This window comes from Pteropus alecto, unplaced genomic scaffold (assembly GCF_000325575.1).
Source record: "Pteropus alecto unplaced genomic scaffold, ASM32557v1 scaffold202, whole genome shotgun sequence".
In the NCBI taxonomy this organism is placed as follows: domain Eukaryota; kingdom Metazoa; phylum Chordata; class Mammalia; order Chiroptera; family Pteropodidae; genus Pteropus; species Pteropus alecto.
The window spans coordinates 238,020-258,647 of NW_006432451.1; the positions used below are offsets into that span (position 1 = coordinate 238,020).

Sequence of the window (20,628 nt, forward strand, 5' to 3'; positions counted from 1 at the left end):
GTCCCACCCCGAGATTCTGAGTTTTAATTGGTCTGAGGAATGACCTGAAGTTGGAATGTTTAGAAGCTCCACAGAATAAGCTTGTAAGTGTAGCCAGGAGTGTAGGGGGGTGGGGGTGGGGAGGTAGGCAGCTGCAATTGAGAAGAACTGTTATCAGCAGTTACATCCTTCTAAGAACCTCACTTGTACCTGTCTCAAGGCCAAGAAGAGGACAGTGTAAGAAGTAGATTTTTTAAAACTGTAGCATAATTTGTATACCAGTTCTGGTGCTAGATCCCCAAAGAATTTTGAGGTGGTGGGATTCCTGTACAAGAGTTAGAAATTTCAATTTGTTCCATTTTACCCCTGCCCTAGCTCTGTCTGAGGCTGGGATTGAAACCTGACCACCTCCTGGGGCCAGGTGGGTGAAGTGAATGAGCACAGCAACCAAGGCAGGCTCCAGGGAGTGATGGAGACCACTGGAAGCTAGAAGGTTCTCCCCAACACCAGCCAGTATTATCTTTGCAGAAAATGGGACCCAGGGATGCTCGAACTTCTAGTTTTCAAGAGAAATCAGAAATATGTATTTTTATTTTATATCTCCTGGTTTTAAGTGGCGGCTGCTCAGTAAACCAGCAGAATGTGTCTGTGAACCTCTGATGTGCGACTTTTGCTCTCAGCAAATATTTGGCTGACTGGCATATGACTAAATGATCACTAACCCTGGTAGCTCCTAACAAGCTGTTTTCCTGCCACCTGCAGTCGGGTTAGAGAGACTTAGAGCCATTTCTCCTAAGCCCGGCATGGAGAGGGCTCTCAATAAATAGTTGTTGAGTGGATGGACAGACATGGTGAATGGAGCGAGCCCAGAATTCCCTGTAAGTCAAGGCAGTGAGACAGCTATAAAATCCAGTTAAGCATCGTGCAAGACTAAAGAACTTACTCCTGGGTGCCAGATTAGACAGCGAGCTCTGCACTGAAGCTTCTTCAGTTTAGACTGGTGTCAGACATCTGGGCTCCAGGGAGCTCTTTGGAAAGGGTTAAATGATCTGGGCTGACTTTGTCACTCTGCTATGTAGGACACCCCTTCTTGCTCTGCCTGTGGAGCAAGCGAGGGATCCCAGTATGTGCTAGGCTGGGAGTCAGCAGAGAAAGGTCAGTAGGACCCAGCTGTAAGGGCTGTGACAATCCAAGAATTCCCACCTCACCCAGTGTTGCAAAAGACATGCTCTCCCTCACTCACATGCCCAGTCCATGGCACATCTTTAGATGTGATTAAAGAGATGACTGTGGTCCTTGGTCCATGGCAAGGTCGGGGAAGACAATAGGAACAGCTTGCTCAGAAGGAGGCAGGCAGCTGTGGGGTCAGCCCGAGGGGCATGCTCATAAAGAACTGTCAGAGCGAACTTCAGGCCAGTCTGGAGGCTCACTCAAGGCCTTTAATACCTATCTCATCCCAGTGCCACACGGCTTAAGCTCAGATAATAGAGGATAGCTTTTATTAGTGCCTCCCTTTTTGAGAATCTTTTGGGAAGGTTTGTGTTTGCCTTCCAGCTCTGCTCTCAAGGGTTGTAAATAAATCTTCCCCACATACCCTTTCTATTTCACATCACCACAGGCTTTGCTCCCTTTCTTGGCTCTGCTTTTTTTTAACTTCTGAATTTTTAAAAAATTTGTATCAAAGTTATACACGTGCATAGTTTTTAAAGTCAAGTAGAACCACAAGACTTAAAACAAAAAGCAGCAGTCCCCTGCTTCATCCTACCCTCTACCCCAAGTCCCACTCCCCACAGGCAACTTTTTTCCTTTTTTTCCTTTAAAAATGTTAATATTTAGAAAAGATAATACATTCAAAGAAAATACATTTAATGTGGTTTAAAAATTAAAAACTACAGACAGTGAAATGCCTTCCTCCCACTCACCTCTTCCTCCAGAGATGGTGCATAAACAAGTGTGAGTATTTTCCCTGTTTTTCTACACCTTGGAGATCTCTGGAGATGTGTGCCCCCTCCTCTGCGTGTGTGTGTAACTCTCTCCCTCCCTCTCTCTCCCCCTAGCTACATGGTCTTTCTTAGTAGGGATAGAGATGTACCAAAATGGACTTAGCCAGTCCCTAGTGATGAGCATTTAGGCTATTTCTGTTCTCCTGTTCACACAGTGTTTTAATGCCATCCTTAATCCTGCTGCGTTCCCATGCTGTGAGCATATCATAAGCTAAAGTGATGTCAGAGGAATTCCTAGCTCTAGGGGTATGTACACTTAAAATGTTGCTGGTTGCGGGTATGTCAGTTTACACTTCCCCCAGCAGTGTGTAAAAGTACCTGTGTCCCTCCACTTGTCCCACAGAGCATATGGTCAAACTTAGATTTTGTGACAGACACGTTCATTTCTTTTAGACCTTTCTTTCCTCTGGTCTGTACCTTTAGGTTTCTAAACTATACGTTTATTTTATTTCTTAATTCTGTTACCAAAATTATCTATTGTCTTCCTGCTTTGGAAGATTTAGCTTCCTTGCCCTTCCCCCTTGCAAGTATATTTCTTCTCGTGCCATCCTCCCATTCTAGTTAGGTCACTGTTTCTCTTTGTGTCATTTATCACAGCCATTAGCATGACTATGTAACTTTTGTTCAGAGCTAAACCATGTACTACTTACATCACTTTTCTTTTCTCATTCATTTGTTTTTCCTGGAGTTAAAAATTACTTAGTATTAAATGTGTGTGAATATTTTTTTTTTCATTAATTTTCTCTGTACTTACCACTAATTCTTCCTCCTAACTTTTGTCAGAGCGATACAGATTCCCTCAACCTGGTCTAACACCTCTGGCAAATCAGTCTGTTTTGGGTTTTTTCCCACTTGAGAGGCCCCTTGGAGCCTCTGCTTTCTTGTTCCACCTGGATTGGTTGCTTTTAGGCAGATCTCACACCTCTTATCCTGGAATCTTCCCCCATCATCCTAGGAATTCCTTTCACCTGTAGTCCATGCAGATCCTCTGTTTCCTGAATTCCATAACTTTCTTTGCTTTTGTTTCATACTTGTTTTGGTGGAGCACATTTTCTGGTACTTTCTTGTGAATGCAGTGGAGATAAATTTTTGAGATTTATGCCTGAGTGAAAGTTTCTTTGTTCTATCCTAATACTTGATGATAGTTTGGCTGAGAATAGTCATCTGTCTGGGAACTAATTTTTCCCTCAGCATTTAGAACTAAGGGCTCCATTATCTTCTCTCAGTGTTGCTTTTCGAAAATCCGATGTGATCTGGTTCCCACATCTTTATGTTGACCTGCTTTTTCCCCCTCCGGAAGCATTTAGATCTTCTAAATTTTCTCAGCAATATGCTTTGGTGCGGGTGATTTCTCTTTTATTGTAGTGGCCTCTTTAACTGGGAAATTTTCATGTCCTTCATATCTGGGAACATTTGTTGTGCTACTTTGACAATTGTCTAGCTCATATCTTCTCTGCTTTTTTTTTCCTGGAGCATCTAATTGGATAGTGGACCTCTTTGTTTGATTCTTTCATTCTCATCCTTTTTCTTCTGTTTTCTATGTCATTTTTGTTTGACAACTTAAGCTTCTAACTCTTTTGCTGAATTATTTATTTCAACTCATAGTTTTAATTTACAAGAGCATTTCCTTGCTCTCTGTTATTCCTTGTCAGATCATTTTATTCATATTTCAAACATGCAATAATATTTTCTTTTATATCTTTTTGTCACATGGGGATTTTTTTTCTGAAGTTTTATTCTACTTACCGAATTATATCTATATCCTCTGAGTTATTTTTCTTTTCTATTTGCTTTTGGTCTCTATTTTTTATGTAAGAGTCTTTGATGATCCTTGACTGGATGTTTACCTTTAAAAGGTAAGCATTGAGAAAGCTCTCTGGAAGCTTTTTATATGTGGTTGGGTTTGTAGGCTTCATTGAAGATCATCAAACAGGGATTCGTTGGAAGACCCCTCCCCCCTCATTCCGATCTAGCACGCTGGCTTCCTTTTGTTCCTTCTCAGTGGAACACTCTTCCAGTTCTGCATGGCCATTTCTTCCATAAGTGGAGGTCTTAGCTCAGTTGTCACTGTACCAGAGAGAACTTTCTTAAATAAGTTATCTAAAGCAATGCACCCCTCTCAGCCTTAAACTGATTTCTTTTTCTCCATAGCCCTTCTTTAATTCTGATAAATTTGTTTGTCTGTTTCTCTCTCTCTCCCACTAGAATGGAAGCTACTCGAAGACAGAGTCTAGATAAAACAGGGCCTATTCCTTAGGAAAAATGGAGGGACAAAGAGAGGGAAGGAAGATCAGGATCTCTAGGTCTTGCCTCTTGGATGGGACCTCTCCAGAGGGATCCTTTAGTCTCCTGCCTGGAGATTAAGCCTGGATCACAGTGGCCTGGATGCCGAAGGAAGGAAGGGGCTTGGAAGTATCCATCTGGGATATTCACTTTCATGCAATCCCTTGCTCTTGGGCCCTGCAGGATCCCATCCTCCGCTGTGCCTGGTGCTCCCGGAGTCAAACCCTCTGTGTCAAAGGACTCCAGAGTGAAATCCTTGTCTCCTGCTAAGGTAGCAGGGGCTCATCCCCACTGTGTGGGAAGGACAGGGGACCTGGGGAGTCCACCTGCTCCTTTTACCTGTTTTCAACTACTGCTCTTGGTTCAGCCCCCTGCACACCCTCATCATCAGAGGTGGCTGGAGACTCAAGGACATGAGCCTTTTTAGGGTTCTGTGGATGAACCCACTTGCTTCCTGTGTGTTTTCTCTCTAAGGTGTTGACACGGAGATGGTAACGTCTCCTCATCCTTTTTTCTGTTTTGTGCTCGTGTGTGTGTTTCACATATTTGCTGTAAAACATTTATTAACCTGTCCTTTTAGTGGAGGAAGCAAAGATTAACCTATGGGTTTAGTTTGCCGTGCTTAACTGCCAGTCTGCCCTGGCAAAATGCTTTCTTGTCTCCATCTCCCCACTGTTCAGCAGATCTGCTGCAGAAAAAATTCTGACATTTGCATTCTCTTTATAGCATAGGCAGCAGAGCCATGTAATTTTCCAGAGCTGAAAAGACCAGGCACCTTTGTCATTCATAGGATCCACAGGATCCCCAGAGAAGGCAGGTCAAGGCTTAGGATGGAAAGCCATTCTCGGCCCTTTCTCCTGTTGCCCTTAGGGCCTGTTTGGTATTGTTGTTCACCTAGAGCCACTCACACAAACCCTGCACTTACAGATGGTGACTGTGCTCTCCTGCCCCACCCGGCCACTCTCCTGTCCTGTGCTTGCTTCCAACAAAGGCGCAGCTGTCCAAAGCCAGGGGCACCACCTGGCAAATCCATACTCCCACTGAGGAATCTCTCCACCTTTCTCCCTAATTCTTATATTTGCCGTTCAGTTCATTCCACCTTTGGCAAATTCTTTCTCACATAAACAGACATGGTTTTAATCCCTTTCTTCTCCCTCTTTTTATTTATTTCAAGAACTGTTTAAAATACAGAAAAGAACAAAAAGCAATATACCATTCTCTCACATACTCATCCCCAGAATTGCCTGTAGTTAATATTTTTCACATACACTTCAAGTCTTTTTTATTTTAATCAAAGAAGGAAAACATTCCAGTTAATGTTGAAGTCTCCTTTGTTCTCTGAAAGCAGCCCCATTCTCTATCCTCTCCTCAGAGACAACTGCTCTCATGAATTCAGCATATCTCCTGCCAAAATATTTTTTAAATATTTTACAAGCATATGTGTTTTCATGACTAACACATGCAATTTTGTGTGTTGTGTGTATGTATGTGCAGTCCCACACTGTATATTGCGTCCTCTAGCTTGCTTTTTAGCGGGCCTTACGTGTTGTAGATGTCTCCGTAGTGGTCTGTATGGAGAGGAGGAGCACCTGCCGAGCCTCTTCTCTGATTTTCCATACGTGTGAAAATAAAGATATAATAGTAGTAGCCAACAGTTACGGTGCTCATACCACATGCCACACACTCTCTGTTTTCTCATTGAATCCTCACACCCCTAAATGGTAAGTGCCCTACTGTTATCACTTCAGTTTCACGTAGGACACCGAGGTTTTAGGAGACTATCATTTGTCTGAGGTCAGCTCATAATCCACTCCTGTGTGTGATCTCCAGCCCCGGAATCATGGCATCAATGCATAAGTGAGGTGTTGGTAATACTCTGGGACCCAAGTGACAGTGAATATAGTCAATACCCCATCCTCTCAATTATTGGAAAGTTTCTCATTGTGACCTCTGGTAGAAAGAGCATAAACTAATAGTCATTATATCTGGCTTCTATCGTTGACTCTTGTGCCAGGCAGCTCCGGGATATTGACAGATAGCTTATCTTCTCTTTCTGCCTCAATGTCCTCACCTCTTAAATGGGACTCCAGTTGGCTACTTACCTACCTAAAAGACTGTATTGGGAACCAGAGGACACAGCATTTGAGAACCCAAACTGTGGCCTGCAGACAGGAGACTTTCAGAAGGATGGATCCTAGCCCACTTTTCCGCTCTCCTTATCAAAACCCTACCTGCCATATTCCAGCTATATCCCCATGAATGTAATATTAACTACAGTGTTTAATCCTCATTCAGCAAGCAGCAGCTTTAGAGATTGTTTTAAATCTCTTATTTTATCTGGCTTGTTTAATTACCACTATGGAAACATCATTTTTTCTTCCTTTTTTTAACTTCATAGATATATCGTATTTCAACCTTATTGTGTGTTAAATTAAGTTTTACGGGTGAACCGGGGAACCCAATCAGAATTTATAGCTTTATTTCTGTGGGAAAAACAATTGCTTCCAAGCTTCAAACAACTAATTACAAGGGAACACCACCAATTTGGGACCACTGTACTGTTCGCATTGTTTTCTAATTAGTTCATAGAAGGATAGCCGATCTCCCCATAGAGATTGTAAACTTCTTAAGGGCAAGCACTATATCTTGCATGGATCCCCCACAATACCCAGCAGGTGCCAAGCTTAAGAGTGTATTCAGCAAATACTTAATTCCTCCAAAGCCCAACTACGATGTCTGCCTCCAAGAAATGGGTGCTGATGGGAGTGCCTTGGGTTTCCTTGGGAACCTCTGCAGTAGTCATCAGATCGTACGCTCTCAAACTTGATGACTCAGAGACGAGGCCCAGGGAAATAGTGTGTCTTGTTCAGGTTCATTTGGCCGAATGATAATTATAGTAGTAATAGCAATATCAAATATTGATATTTTTAGCACCTACTGTATTCCAGCACTGTTCTAGATGGTTTACATTTGTTAATGTATTTTATCTTCACCAAAAAAATTAGATAGTTATTGTTACCCTCATTTTACAGATGAGGAGACTGAAGCCTAGAGAGATTAAGCAGTTTGCCTAAGGTCACAGAGCTGATAAAAATGTAAAAGAGAAATCTGAACCCAGGCAAGCCTGGCTCCCGAACCCACGCTGCCAGCCCTGGGAAGACAAGAGGGCCGTACTACTTCTCATCTATGAAAAGCCAGGATTAAAACCTGCCATCTTGACTGTCACCCCACTGATCCTCTCAACTGGAAATATCTTGCATAATATTACAATGCTGGCATTTTCACTTGCTTCATGTCACATGATCTGCATTAAAGCCTTGAGCAGTAGTAAGATAGGTGCTTTTTTTTCAATGCTTACATATATATTCTACCAAATTCAAACAGTACGAAAGTACACTATGTGTCTCTTGAAATTCTTCCAAAGCTAAAATCTTGATCAACATTTTGGCAGACATTCTCATAGACATCTCCTCGGAGTACATATGTGTAGATACATATTTACAGTATAATGTAATTGAGACCTCATCCAGATGCATTTCTGTAACCGAGGAGGAAGGACAGTATTATTTCTGTCAACGATGGACACAGGAGGAAATTACAGCTCAGTAAAGGGACTGACTTGTCCAGTGGAGAGCCAGCGAGTGTCAGGATTGGGACTTGAGTCCTGTGTGGGTTTCTATGGTTTGGGGGTAAGTACACAAATCCAGGACCACATGTATTGTTTGACCTCCATTGCTGCTATCAGATACTTCCTCCCAGCACCCAGTCCTGCCTCTGAACTGAGTGGGTGCCACGCCCCTGATGTTCTGTTGTCTTTGGAAATGTTGTCTACTGCAAAAGAGATTCGAGGTACTTGGTGAATGGGAATATTTATACAGCTGTCCATAAAATGGCAGCGAGCTTTTGCGGACACTAAGTGATGGTGGCAGTTTTCTGGCCCCATGAAATCTCAGCTGAGGCAGCCTCCTTGCAGGTTGCACAGTGATTGCAAATGTGGCTCAGATGTGACAATGACTGCTCCAGTGCCACCTATCATGTCTCCATCGAGCAGCCTTTACAGTTGTTTTGAAGAATTTGAGGGGAAATGGAATCCGATATTTGGGGAGGGAGAAATGCTCATTACCTCATCCTAACCAACTTCCCTTCCTACTGGATACTTTGGTCTTAGGGATTGGTATCCAGTTTTGCTGAAAATGAAATCATCTATTCAACTCTCAGGCTGCGTTAGTGAAAATGAACTCTAATGTGATTAGATATTAATGTAATGTAATGGAAGATTGGTATTAAATTGAGGCCTTCTGATCTTATTACTCCATAAATGCTACCTCCTGCTCAGACTTCTGCCCTGCCAGCCCTGCCTCCCCGAGCAGAAGCAAGGGGCAGTGGTGCCAAAGCCTGTGAGCCCACTGTGGAAGCCTGGTGTAGAGGGGGAGGGACAGACGGAGAGATAGTGAGAGAAGGGAGACTGGGGTTCAGGCCCCAGCTCTGACATCCGCCTAGGATAACCCGCAATGAGACCTTACTTCCTTCACTGCCTTGGGCCTCTGTGTCTGTCTTGTGGGGAGAGGAGGAGCTGGACCACAGTAGGCATAAGTCTAGGCCTGCCTACACTCACAGAGGGTGTCCTTGAGGGCCCTGAGCTTCAGTGTCAGGTTTCACCTTTACATGTAGAAGTGCTTGAAGATTTTTTTTATAGGCACAGGACTAAAAAGCTAAGAAGAACAAAATCTTTATCTCCTCCACTCCTACACCCTGATCTTGTTTGTAAAACTGACTTGACCTTAATAGTTGCACTGGCTGTTGTTACTTATCCTAATTCTGTTCCCCTTTCCTGGAAGGGTGGTCTGAGAAGTAGGCAGTGGACCAGTTTTGGTGTGTGCTGTAGCTTCCTATAGCAGTGGGGATGGGACTCTGATGCCCAATGTGGCATGGACACACCTTCCTTTCCCTAACCTGCCAGAAGAAGCACATGAGTCTGTCATTAGTTACAAAGCTTAGCTAGGAAGTGACAGCGAGGCCTATGAGAGCCTAAGCCCAGTGTGGAAGGCCCACAGAACCTCCCTTGTAGGCTTGCCGGGCCCATAGGCTGCAACCTACCCAGACTCTCCAAGAGAGCTGTGTGGGTCTGAGAGCAAAACAGTCTCCCACTGAGAAAATGGGCCAGGAGTACAAGCTCTGGGGATGGTCAGATGGCATCACCTTCATGTATGAATAATAGTGTTTGTACAAGGAGAGTGATTTTTCTTGTGCTGTTTCCAGAAAACTGCTTTCAGAGGCACAGACTTTGCACACAGGATGGTAACGACTTTTTAATGACCTTAAGGGGCCTCGTGTCCAGGCAGCAGTGAATCAATCTCAGTGGGAGGCTCGTAGTGAGAGAGAAGATGGAACACCTGAAACCAAAGGGGGAAAAACAAACCGCAAATACATGTATTTTCTTTGGTAGCATTATTTGGTAATTAGACAATTACAGGAAACAGCTTCCCAGCAGCTGGCATTTCCACTGTATGAGCGGAGGAGGGACGGCAACAACTGTGATCTCCTCACATTTATCATAGAAAATATTATTGGCGTTTACAGTCGTGGGTGCCATGCACTCCTCCAGTGCATTCTGATGAGCTGTGAGTGTGAAACCAAGAGCAGAGCTGCTCGTCTGGGCTTTAAATGAGGGGCCCAGCCCCTGCTGACCGATGAGGAATTGCCTTTAAAATTTGGAGGCTGCTTTTGGGCCCACCCAGAGCCTGGGTAGTCCTGAGAATAAACCGTCAGTGGGGTGTACATTTGGAAGCTGGAAAGGGAGGGGCAGAGGCCTTTGGAGAAATTGCCTCTTCTTCCCCAGGTGCTGTCACTTGAATGGGAGGAGAGTCAGACAAAGAGCCTGGGGTTCGTGCCACAGTGAGTGACCCCCACTGCTCTAACCGCAGCGCTAGGTCCCCACTGCCGTCCCCTCGCCCTGCCCTACCCTGCCCTCTGTCAGAACTCTCTTCCCCGAACCTTCCAGTGAAGCCACTGTGCCCACTCAGACACGTCCATTCAGCCAGCAGCCCTCTGAGGTAGGCCCTGTCTCATAGAGGGGGAAATGTGTTTTATGAACTCCCACCAACCTTGATCACTTTTATATCTGGCCACACTTGGCACAATGTGGGCTTGGTCTGTACTTTGTGCTTGTTTATGGAGAGCTTTATAAGAACCCCACATCACCTTCACAGAAAGATAGGAGCACCTTTAATGAGATTGTAGGCTCTGAATGGGGACATAAAAAGGAGTGGAGGAGATAAAGATTTTGTTCTTCTTAGCTTTTTAGTACTTGCTGCCTCCCTCAGCCATTCATTGGGTGGAGCCCTGTCTCCGTCCCCTGTTCCTCCTACAGCACAGGTCTCCCGAGGACAGAGGACAGGAGGCCCTTCCTCAGTGTACTCTGCTCCATCAGCCCACACGGTGGGCTGGGCTAACTGTACCGTCTAACCACGCAAATGGTTGTGCTTCCTCTCACAGGTCCTGGCAGTCAGTAACTTTTGAAAGACAGCCTGCCTCCTTCATCCGAATCGTTGGAACACACAACACAGCGAATGAGGTAAGGGTCTTCTTTCTTGAAAGATACTGTGATATTTCATGAGGTACAGGCAAATGCTACATCCTGAGTTAAGTGGAACTGTTTGTTCTACCTGCTAATGGCCTGTTGTTCAGACAGCTTGGCACAGAAGAAAGTCCTGCTCTTGCACAGTGGGGATATCATTATCATTTCCGAATGTCTCTTCACTAGCAAGTGAAAGCCAACTCCTATGGCTTTGCTTACTCCTACCAGCCTCTCTGTGGAATTGGCAACCACAGAGACCTTGAGAGGTCAAATACCCTGTCCTCAGAGTCTAGTCTTCTGTCCTCCCAAAAGAGCTATTTCAGAGGTCCTTTGGCCCTCTGAGTGTAATGTTCAAAGAACACCAGCCCCGTGGGGGCGGCCATGGTGCACGGTTGCTGGTTCCTCTGTCTACTCAGTCCTATGCCAGGCTGCCTGTGTTTATGAGCGAGCCTCCTCCCGCTTCCAGGCCTATACCTTCCCCAGTGCCCAGGCCCGGCTCCCGGGGTCAGGCAGTCGTTTCAGTGGACCATGCTGTTTGTAGATGGTCCCTCCCCTTTAGATTCAATCAGGGAAGAGTGGGTGCGTTGTTTTCCCTCATATTTGGTACCCATGGTCAGAGTGACAGCCAGGTGAGGTGCCTGGGCCTCAAACCTTGCCATGCTGTTTTGTCTGGAATGGAAATGGCTTGAAGGGCACTGGACTCCTCTAGATCAGAAGAGAGAAGACAGCGCCTGCAGTGAGTGGGAATCCAGGGCCCTTGAGTATGGGGAGGGCGCTAGTAATGATTGCACCAGAACAGCAACGTAAACCAAGATCAAGCCAGGCATACCTGAACTGTTGTCCCCTCAACAGCACGGATTCCCATTGGGCTCACAAGGGCACCTCGGGAGTCACTCACACAATTTAAGTTGAGAATAGTATCTGTTTCAATTTTGAGTTTAAAATAATTCATAGTTAATCACTTACCTTTTCTGTTCTTCAGGTGGGTGTTGAGTAAGCTACTGGTGGTGAGGGTTGATGTCCAGCGGTTGACCGTGCTCTTGACTTAGACTGCTCATCATTCACTTGCTTTGGTACAGTCATACATGTATAATGTGTACCTCTGAAGGGCCTCTGGTTAAAGACAGGGGTTGTGAGGAACAGTAAGGTTGAAATTTAAGAGATAAATTAAAGGCATATAAACAGTAACAATTCTACAATTTCACCTTACCATGATCTTTCTCAGATCTGTATAAGGCCAGCTTTCTGGGAGTGCAACCAGGGCAGTTACATCGGGCTTCGTGCCCAGAAGGGGGCTCCGTGCTTGAAGTGTAATGCTCGCCAGCATCATCCTAAAGTTCTTAGCAATTTTACCTTTGAATTTTTTTTAACAAGGGAAGCCCCATGGGACAGTGGAGTACCCACCCAGCTCTTAGAATCTCAGCTCACACTCAAGCCTACCTCCCCTCCTTCTTGTCTTCCCAGGGTGGGTTCTCAGCTACCCATTCTCTGACCCCTGGTGCCTGTACCTGCTCAGACCCCCAACCCTCAGCCCACGCCACAAACACTGCCACTCTCCACTCCCAACGGGTCCCTGACATGTATGCAGGGAGGGTCAGGGTTGGTATGAATCCTGCACGCGAGTCACTGAATAGGGCCCCTGGTGCCTGTGAGTGTCTGCTGGGGCCTTAATTAAGGCAATCCCTGTGCCCAGGAGAGTGCAACATTAAATCAAATGAAAACCCCATGACAGGTCAAGAGAGAGATTGATAAAAAAGCTTTTTCCTGCCTTTTGAACAAGAGGCTCCACATTTTCATTTTGCACTGAGCCCTGCACATTACATAGCTGTTCTAAGATTCATACATTGTGTTTGTCGAATCAAAATTCTCCAGAGTACATCGAGGTGTTTCTGAGACTTCAAACAGCATTTTAAAAAGTGAAAATATTGTGATAATTTATATTCATTTTGCCTTTTTATTTATTTAAATAAAAATGATACACGCCCACAGTGTATTTCTTGCAGAGAAAAACTTGTAAACTGAAACCTGAAACCTTTGCTTTTACCTCTTCATTTCAAAACAAACCTGAAAATTATAAAAGTAAACCATTCGATAATTTTTAAAGCACAGAATTAAAGAATTCTAAACATTGGTCATAAAAGCACTTTTTCTTTTTTTTGATGATGTAATAAAAGTAACTTTGAATCTGCATTTTAATAAATATTTGATCCCCAAACCAAACACCAAATTTTTAAAAATAAATCCCAATTTTTCTTATCATTTAAACTTGTTAAATTAATTATGTATATATTATTATTAAATTGGAAGACAATTTAAATTTTAAATTAAATTGGAAAATAATTTAAATTTATGTAATATATCAAGCTAAAATGAAATATATTTCATTTGCAGTCACTTATCTCTTATATAAAGCATTAAAAAAAAGACTAAATTTTTCTTTAATTCCTAAATGGGGCTGTGCAGTTATATATTACAACAAAAGGAATTCCTAAGTCAGAGAAGGCTGAGAAGCACTGGAGTGGGTATGATAATTTCAGAAGCATAAATGGACTTGGTTTTTAGCATAAAAAGTTGAGGTTGTCTGTGCAATAACAAAAAGAGAAAAATAAGTGAATAAACTGCCACATCCCCTGGGTAAGACTGTTTTCTGTAGGTACTGCCCCATCCAGAGAGGGAGGGTCAGACCAGGCCACGGTGGGGAAAGTGCAGCTTAAAGAGCATTCAGAATAGATGGGGTTGGACTGTTCTGGCAACAGGTAGAAAGTGACCTGCATAGTGTGTAAGTGGCCAGAGGTGCTGGCAGCTATGCGACTGTGGCAGTGGAAGCTATGCGACCTTGAAACATCCAGCTGCTGTTTGGAATAGTAGAGGCCTACCGAGCTAAACCAGATTGGGATTTCTTGCCCGATACAGGTATGTGTCTGTCTTGCTCCAGCAGGCCAGGCCTCCCTGCATGCAGGGCTCAGCATCTGTCTGTGGCCTGTTAATTTCCCTCACTTCTCTCCATCCGGGCCAGGCCAACTCTCAGATGACAGCAGCATCGGCAGTCTGGAGGTTCAGATTTCTTGATCACCTGTTTTGGCACGCTTCTGATTTCCTGCGGCATTTCATCTCTCTCCTCTGGGAAGTGTATGTCTGCTGCTGGCATCTGTCTCTCATCTTCCTTTGTGAGCACCGCAGCAATGAATTCATTTAATTTTTTAGCTATGTGTATGACTTCTGTCAATAAATTCCCTAATGCTTAACCTCTTGAAGACTGCACCGCTTTCTTCAGTGACCTCCTGCTTTTGTGTACTCGGTGTCATCCTTGTCATTTATCTTAACTTCTTGGAACATTTTCTTTTCAATTCACTTGGGGGAGGGTTGGTGCACGAGATGCTCTGCTCCTCTCTGCTCTGTAATCTCCCCATGCTTGGCACACATCTCGCGTTTCTGTCCTTTACCTTGGACACCTTTTTGCACATCCTCCGCCCACTCACATGGTGTACTTTGTCTTCCTCATACACTTAGCACTGAGTGTCAGTTTGTCTTCCAGCACATCCACTCTCTCATCCTGCTATCCTTCATTTGTTTTCATTCATTTGCTCCTCCCAAGTACCTGTAGCAAAAAGGTCCTTCTTGGCTCTTTCCTCAGTTGCTTCATGGTGGTCTCAGTCACCAACTCAGCAATCGTGTGGTCATTCCGGCCCACCTGCCTCAGTTGCTAATTGACCGAGCTACTTAGGAGGAAGGCATCACTCTCTTTTCCCTTTTTAAGTCTTCATCCAAATAAAGATTAGAAATGGGGCTTTGTTGACAATACCACAAATATCACGGCGGATCTGAAGTTTCAATTCCAGTGACTGTGCCATGCTGGTTCTGGTGCAGCACCTCTCACAGACCCCTTCATTTTCATTTGGTTAATTACTGTAGCAAAGTAACAAAGGCCCACTCCTATCTTAAAGACAGTAGCCTGGGCCCAAATGAGACCTGTCTGTGGACCTATGAAACACAGTATATCAAAATAAATAGAAGTTATACCTATTTCTTTTTGTGGCTTTTATGAAAACATGGGTTGAAAGCAAGTTTTGGGGTGATTTTTCATAAGCAGAGAGCTCAGGGGCACAAGCACCCCTAAGGGTTAAATAGGACTATAGGAAAAACTCTGCAATATAGAGAGGCTGTGTTCCTGCTCAGAAGAACCCACATGAAAGCCTTTGCCAAGTCAATACAGAAACTGAGGATGGTATTGACAGTCTGTAGGCAGCTCTCAGGGCTCCATTTACTTATCGAATTTCTGTAGCTGAGGAGAGAGGCTGTGTCGTATTTATCTTTGTATTCCCTGCACCTAGCATGTGCCTGTTGGATATACACAGAGAGTACCTGTTGGCTGAACGAGTGAATGAATCATTCGGTCTGCCCATCCACCTCTCCCCCTCCCCATCAGTCAGCCAAATGAAGGAAGAGATTTAGTGATTCAACTTCTTGTCCTCAAGATACCATGGCATTCCAAGGCAGAGTTTCTGTAGTCATACCGAGAAGTTTGTAAACTAGAAACTTTTATAAATGGAAAAGTATGTTAAATACCTCAGCATTATAAAAGTTTAGGACCCTTATAATAATAACTAGTATTGTAATAGCTAGTATTTACTGAGCACTTAATATGTGCCGGGTCCCATTCCAAGCCCTTTATATTTATTATACTATGTATACTATGTGAAGTAGGTTCTACTCTCACTGCATTTTAAAATGGGGAATACCAGGTTGTTGGCAAAGATGAGGAGTGATGGGAAGTTCTCATCCAGTACTGTGGGGGTATAAATGGATACCTCCAGTCCCTTTGGAGAACAGTTTGCTATGGTCTTCCAAAGTTGAATACTTGCACACCTACCTGATGACTAAGCATTTTCTCACCTATATATAGTCTCTAAAGAAGCTCTTATACAAGTTCAGGATGCAAGAATAAGGATGCTCACAGCAGCACTATTCATACCAGACCCGAATGAGACACCACCCGATGGTGCACCCGTGGGAGAATGGATAAGTAAAGTGCAGTACGTCCAGAGGGCTGTGATCTATGTCAAAGCCAGACACAAAAATATACATACAGTAGGACTGCTTTCATATAAACGTCAAAAACAGATAAAACTAAGCTATAACATTTAAGGATGTGTACACAGGTGGTAAAACTTCAAAAAAAAGAAAAGGAAAGCTAAGTAATGATTATTATTAAAGCCAGAATTGTGATTTCCTTGGGGTGGGGAGGCTTGGGTCAGAAAGAGCCACATAGAGGGACCACGGACTCCAGCACCGTTCCTGAATCCTGACCAGGTGGTGTTTTCATGGCATTCACTGTATATAGTTATACAACAAGCCCTACATGTGTATTTTAGGCATATGTTAGTGTTTGGTTTTCACAAAAAATGTTTGTCTTAATAAGTGAAAAGGTAAATTGATGAGGAAACTGAAGCTGAGCCATGTTAAGTGATTTGCACAAGGTCACCCTGCTGGTGAGTGACAGAGTCAGGATTCGAATCCAAGCAGCCTAGCTCTTAACATCCAGGCTGCTCCATCTCCCAAAAAAAGCATAATAGTAAAGCCACAGAAATGAACCCAGCTCTGCCTTGGCCCAGATATGTGAGACTTCAGTGAGCAGGTGGTTCCTGTGGACAGGCTCTTGCAGCAGCCCGTGCTAGATCTAGGACAGAAACCAAGGCAGGGCCCTTCCTTTGGGGGATTGCACTTTTACTGCATGAGCGAAATCAACCCACATGGAAAGTGTCTTAACTCTGGTGACATTGCGAATAGCAGTTAATAGTAGGTACGAAAATATAGTGGAGTGAACTGAAGTAGAGGGCTGATGTGGATGGATGTAGAGGCCAGGTCCTGAAGATGTGAGGTTGCATCATCTGTAAAATGGGTCAAATGAGCCTGGCCCTTTGGGACTGGATAGACTTGCATGAGATTGTATATGAAGAGTTTTACAAGGAGTGGGGAAGGGTTGCAGATCCCTCTGCACATGCTCAAGGCTTATTGTTCAGGGAATCTGATCACGAGCTTAAGGCAGGAGGCGCTGCTGGAGCTGGCACCAGCAGGACAGAAAGTCTGCAAGTGGCTGCTTGAGTTGCCCTCCAGGACCACTCAGCATGTAGCCTGGAGTGAGGCACAATTTATTTACAGGCTTCTGTCAGGCCGGTGAGTGGCTGTGGGCTCCCACTGCCATCCACGTTCCCATAGCAACATATGGCTCTAGTGAAGAAAAAAAAAACAAACAAAAAAAACACACAGGGAAATGGACTCTGTTAAAAAAAAAAAAAACCCTCCTTCCTGTTCTAGCAATCATTATTTCCCAGACTCCACCTCCCAAGTCTTATCACACCCTTTCTGGCTCCCCAAGGAGTTCTGCAGCATCCTCTAGAGGATGTCTTCTAAGCACCGAAGGCACACCTCAGTCATATACTGGCTGCCAAGGCCACAATTCTCAGTTATCAGCACTAGAATCGACATAAACGTCCCGGCGGCAGAGATTCAGAGAGATCCAGAGCCAAAGGACAGGCAAACCTCACCTATCAGAGAGAGACCCAGTTCTAGCCCTCAAACTCCTACTGCTGCTAGAGAGAACCCAGTTGTCCAGGGGTTGCACATGGCAGTGATGGGGAAGGAGTACACACAAGTAAAACCTGCTGGGGAATAGAAATAACTACAACAAACCAGGTTTCAGAATGCACCTGGGTACCCTGTGTGGTGTGTGCAAGCCAGAGGTGGCATTTGCAAGGGCAAGACTAGGTGTGGGCCAGAGAGAGGGTAAGCTCTGGAGCATCAGAGCCCAAGACCTGGATCAGGTAGGCCAGCCTAGCACCTGTGAGTTTGCATAATAGTCCTAGAAGGAGGCTTTGCCTGTGTCCCCCAATACACTGCACTCCTTGAGGGCAGAGATCACGTTGTGGTACGTTTGTGTCCCAGCACCCAGCCCAGCATCCAGCACACAGTAGCCCCTCCATAAATCAGACTGGGGGCCAGAGCTTTGGTGCAGGGTGCTGAAGGAATTCAGCTCTGAGGACTTACTTGTGACAACCTGGATCTGAGGAACGAGGAAGAACTGAAGATCTCAGCAGGGCTGTAATTCCCAAGACCTTGGAGAATGGTAGGGCTGTGATGGCTCTGAGAATGTCTAGCAGCATTTATTGTGAAAAATATAGGAAGAGATGGAAGGGTGGTTAAAGGTGAGCTTAATGTGAATTTAAGGACTATACGTGCAGATAATGATCAAGGTCAGGTTCCTCAGAAGAATCAGGCTAAGAAGAAAGGGTGATAAAGAAGCAAGCCTGAGAATGCATGGGGCAGGAAGGCAAGGAATGAGCTGAGGAAGAGAGAGAAGTGGGTGGAAGGGAGGGCAGAGTCTCATCGCATGTGGACCAGGAGACTTCAGCCCTGGTGGCAGCCTCACCCCCGACCTGCTGTGTGACTCTCAGCAAGCCACTTCACCACTCTGGCTCTCAGGACACTTATCTTTAAGGAGAGGGCAGTAGATCTTAAAGGTTCCTTCCCAGTGAGACAGAAAAGAAAGGCAGAAAAATATTTAATTTGTAGCATGATTATAAAGTAAGAGCTTTTTATAGGCATCTTTAAAACTTAAATGTCTATTATGAAAGATTTTATTGGGAAGAGAGAGAAAGTAACACAGTGAGCACATGTCATTGCCCCTTGTACTAGAGCAGCACTTGGCACCAAACAACTGGCCTGGAAGAAGGTGCCCCTAGCACCTAAGCAGCGGAGTGCTGGGAGCCTCTTAGAGTGAGATGAATGGTGACATCCAGCTTGTGAGGATAATTTCAAACCGAGTCCCACTGCTGAGCCAGCAGTTAGGAGTCAGGCCTGAAATCTCCCTGCAGCTGGAGCTCTTCTAGATAGAACAGGCACACATTACCTGGGTGAAGTGAAGAACTGCCCGGGATGGCTGGGGCTACATGCGCTGGCCTTCCAGGGAGAGTGGGGCCATGGCCAGGCTCTCCAGCAGGAAAGGGGGCCTTGGTAAGGCCACATCTGCCACGTTCTACCTGTGAACTAGAACATTTCTTTTTTTTGTTTTTTAGTTTTTCAAAAATAAAGATACCTCTACTACTCCAGAGCCAAGTTAATTGAGAGAATCACTACTTCTGGAAACCTAGAGTGTGCACACAGAAAAGACAGAATCAAAAATTTGAGGTCTGCCTGGGGTGATACCTATTACAAAGGCTTTTTTTTCCCCAGAACTTTCCAAACAGTGGAGTTCCAGTTACTTGTGGGTGCCCTGGCTTATGCGAATAAGGGAAAGTGACATGGAAAAGTTATTGTTGCCATATATAAGCAGTGTCACAAAGAAACTTACTCCCATTATACCCATTAGGAGTGAATACTTGTGCTAAACTGTCTGGGTGTCCTATCACCGTGAGCACCCCTGAAAAGTATTAGTCACAATCTGGAAACGTCTCCCCGTGAAATGGGCTCCGTAGCCGAAAACAATGTTTTGGGCTGTTCAGATATCCATACATAAAACTTTGGTTTATAGAAAGGGGTGTTTTCTTGGAAATACTTGGTCTTCATTTTTAAAGAAACAAAAATAAAACATCCCTACAGTCTATAGAGTGACACTTCTGCTCCTGAGAGGAGTGTAACAAAGATGTTAATTGTCACCATCATTAGGATCAGTTCAAGTTTATTGCATGGTGAGTGGGTGTGTGATGCTGCCATACCAGATGCTGTGAAAGGAAGATAGGAAATCTGCAGGGTAGTATAATTCAGAAACCATGTCTTTGTATCTGACTTATGGGCAAATATCATTGAAAGGTAGGTATCTATTATCAAGATACGTCACCTCGTAAATGTAAGTTGAAAGGTTGGATCAGAAATCCTATTTGTATTGGTTGGCATGAAAGCAGTCTGTGAAAATTACTCGGGAGAAACCAGAAAAGCAAGGTAGGGTCATTGATCACCATTTATTAAATTTTCCCAATTTCTGCTGCAGTTCACAGTGGACTTTTAGGCCAACTTGGGAAAATTAGCAGAGGCTTCTCTGCTTTTAGAAACCTTGAGGACGTGTCGAACAGGTAGTGCTTGGGCTTTCCTATAATGAAAGGCACAGGCAGCAGCCGGCCGAGGAACCCGGCTGATCGCTAAGGAGTTCCTGCACTTGTGCACCTCCTTTCCAGGGTTCACAGAGAAAAGAGCACCCCGGACTGTCTCAAACAGATAGCAAGTTATGGCTCACGGAGAGGAGGGGCAAAGCGATACTAGACCGCAGCTACAGAAAAGGACGCCAGATAGTGACTGAGGCTGTGTGGGCTCATCCACACGACTACATTCCAAATTAGCCAGCTCCTCTCAGGGGACAGATCCAGAGGCTGCTGAAGCTGGTTCAGTGAAGGTGCCCCTTTGTGAGCAGCAGCAATCAAACAGGCTAATGGGATGCGTGATTGCTGAAAAGGGGCAGGGAAAATGATGCGGCGACTATGGTAATGGTCTTGCATAAATCAGTAGTGCAACTCTGCCTTGTATGCTTCATTCGCTTTTGGTCACATCCTTTCTAAGGGGTATTGCAATCTTGGGAAGATTCAGAGGAAAGAAATTGGATCACACAAGCTTCTGAGCAAAGAGAAACTCAGGACCTGGCTGTTGCACTGACAGGGAGATCCACAGGTGCTCAGAGGGAAGAGGGGCTTGGGGATGTGGCAGGTCAGGCAGCACATTTCTAGATGGCATCCCCTCACCCCCTATGGTAGTGTCAACTCTCCCAAGCCATCAGCTACCCCCTCCAGGTTCCTGGGGAAA

General features: G+C 44.7%; 1 protein-coding gene across 1 annotated transcript in view; it reads left to right on the top strand.

Moving 5' to 3' along the window:
* Positions 1-20,628, top strand: part of LOC102896343 (BTB/POZ domain-containing protein 9) — a 128,510-nt gene that overhangs the window by 95,801 nt on the left and 12,081 nt on the right. Inside the window, exon 5 of the mRNA XM_006907423.3 lies at positions 10,761-10,839. Within this exon, the coding sequence (XP_006907485.1) occupies positions 10,761-10,839 (79 nt within the window). The remainder of the gene's footprint in view (positions 1-10,760; positions 10,840-20,628) is intronic.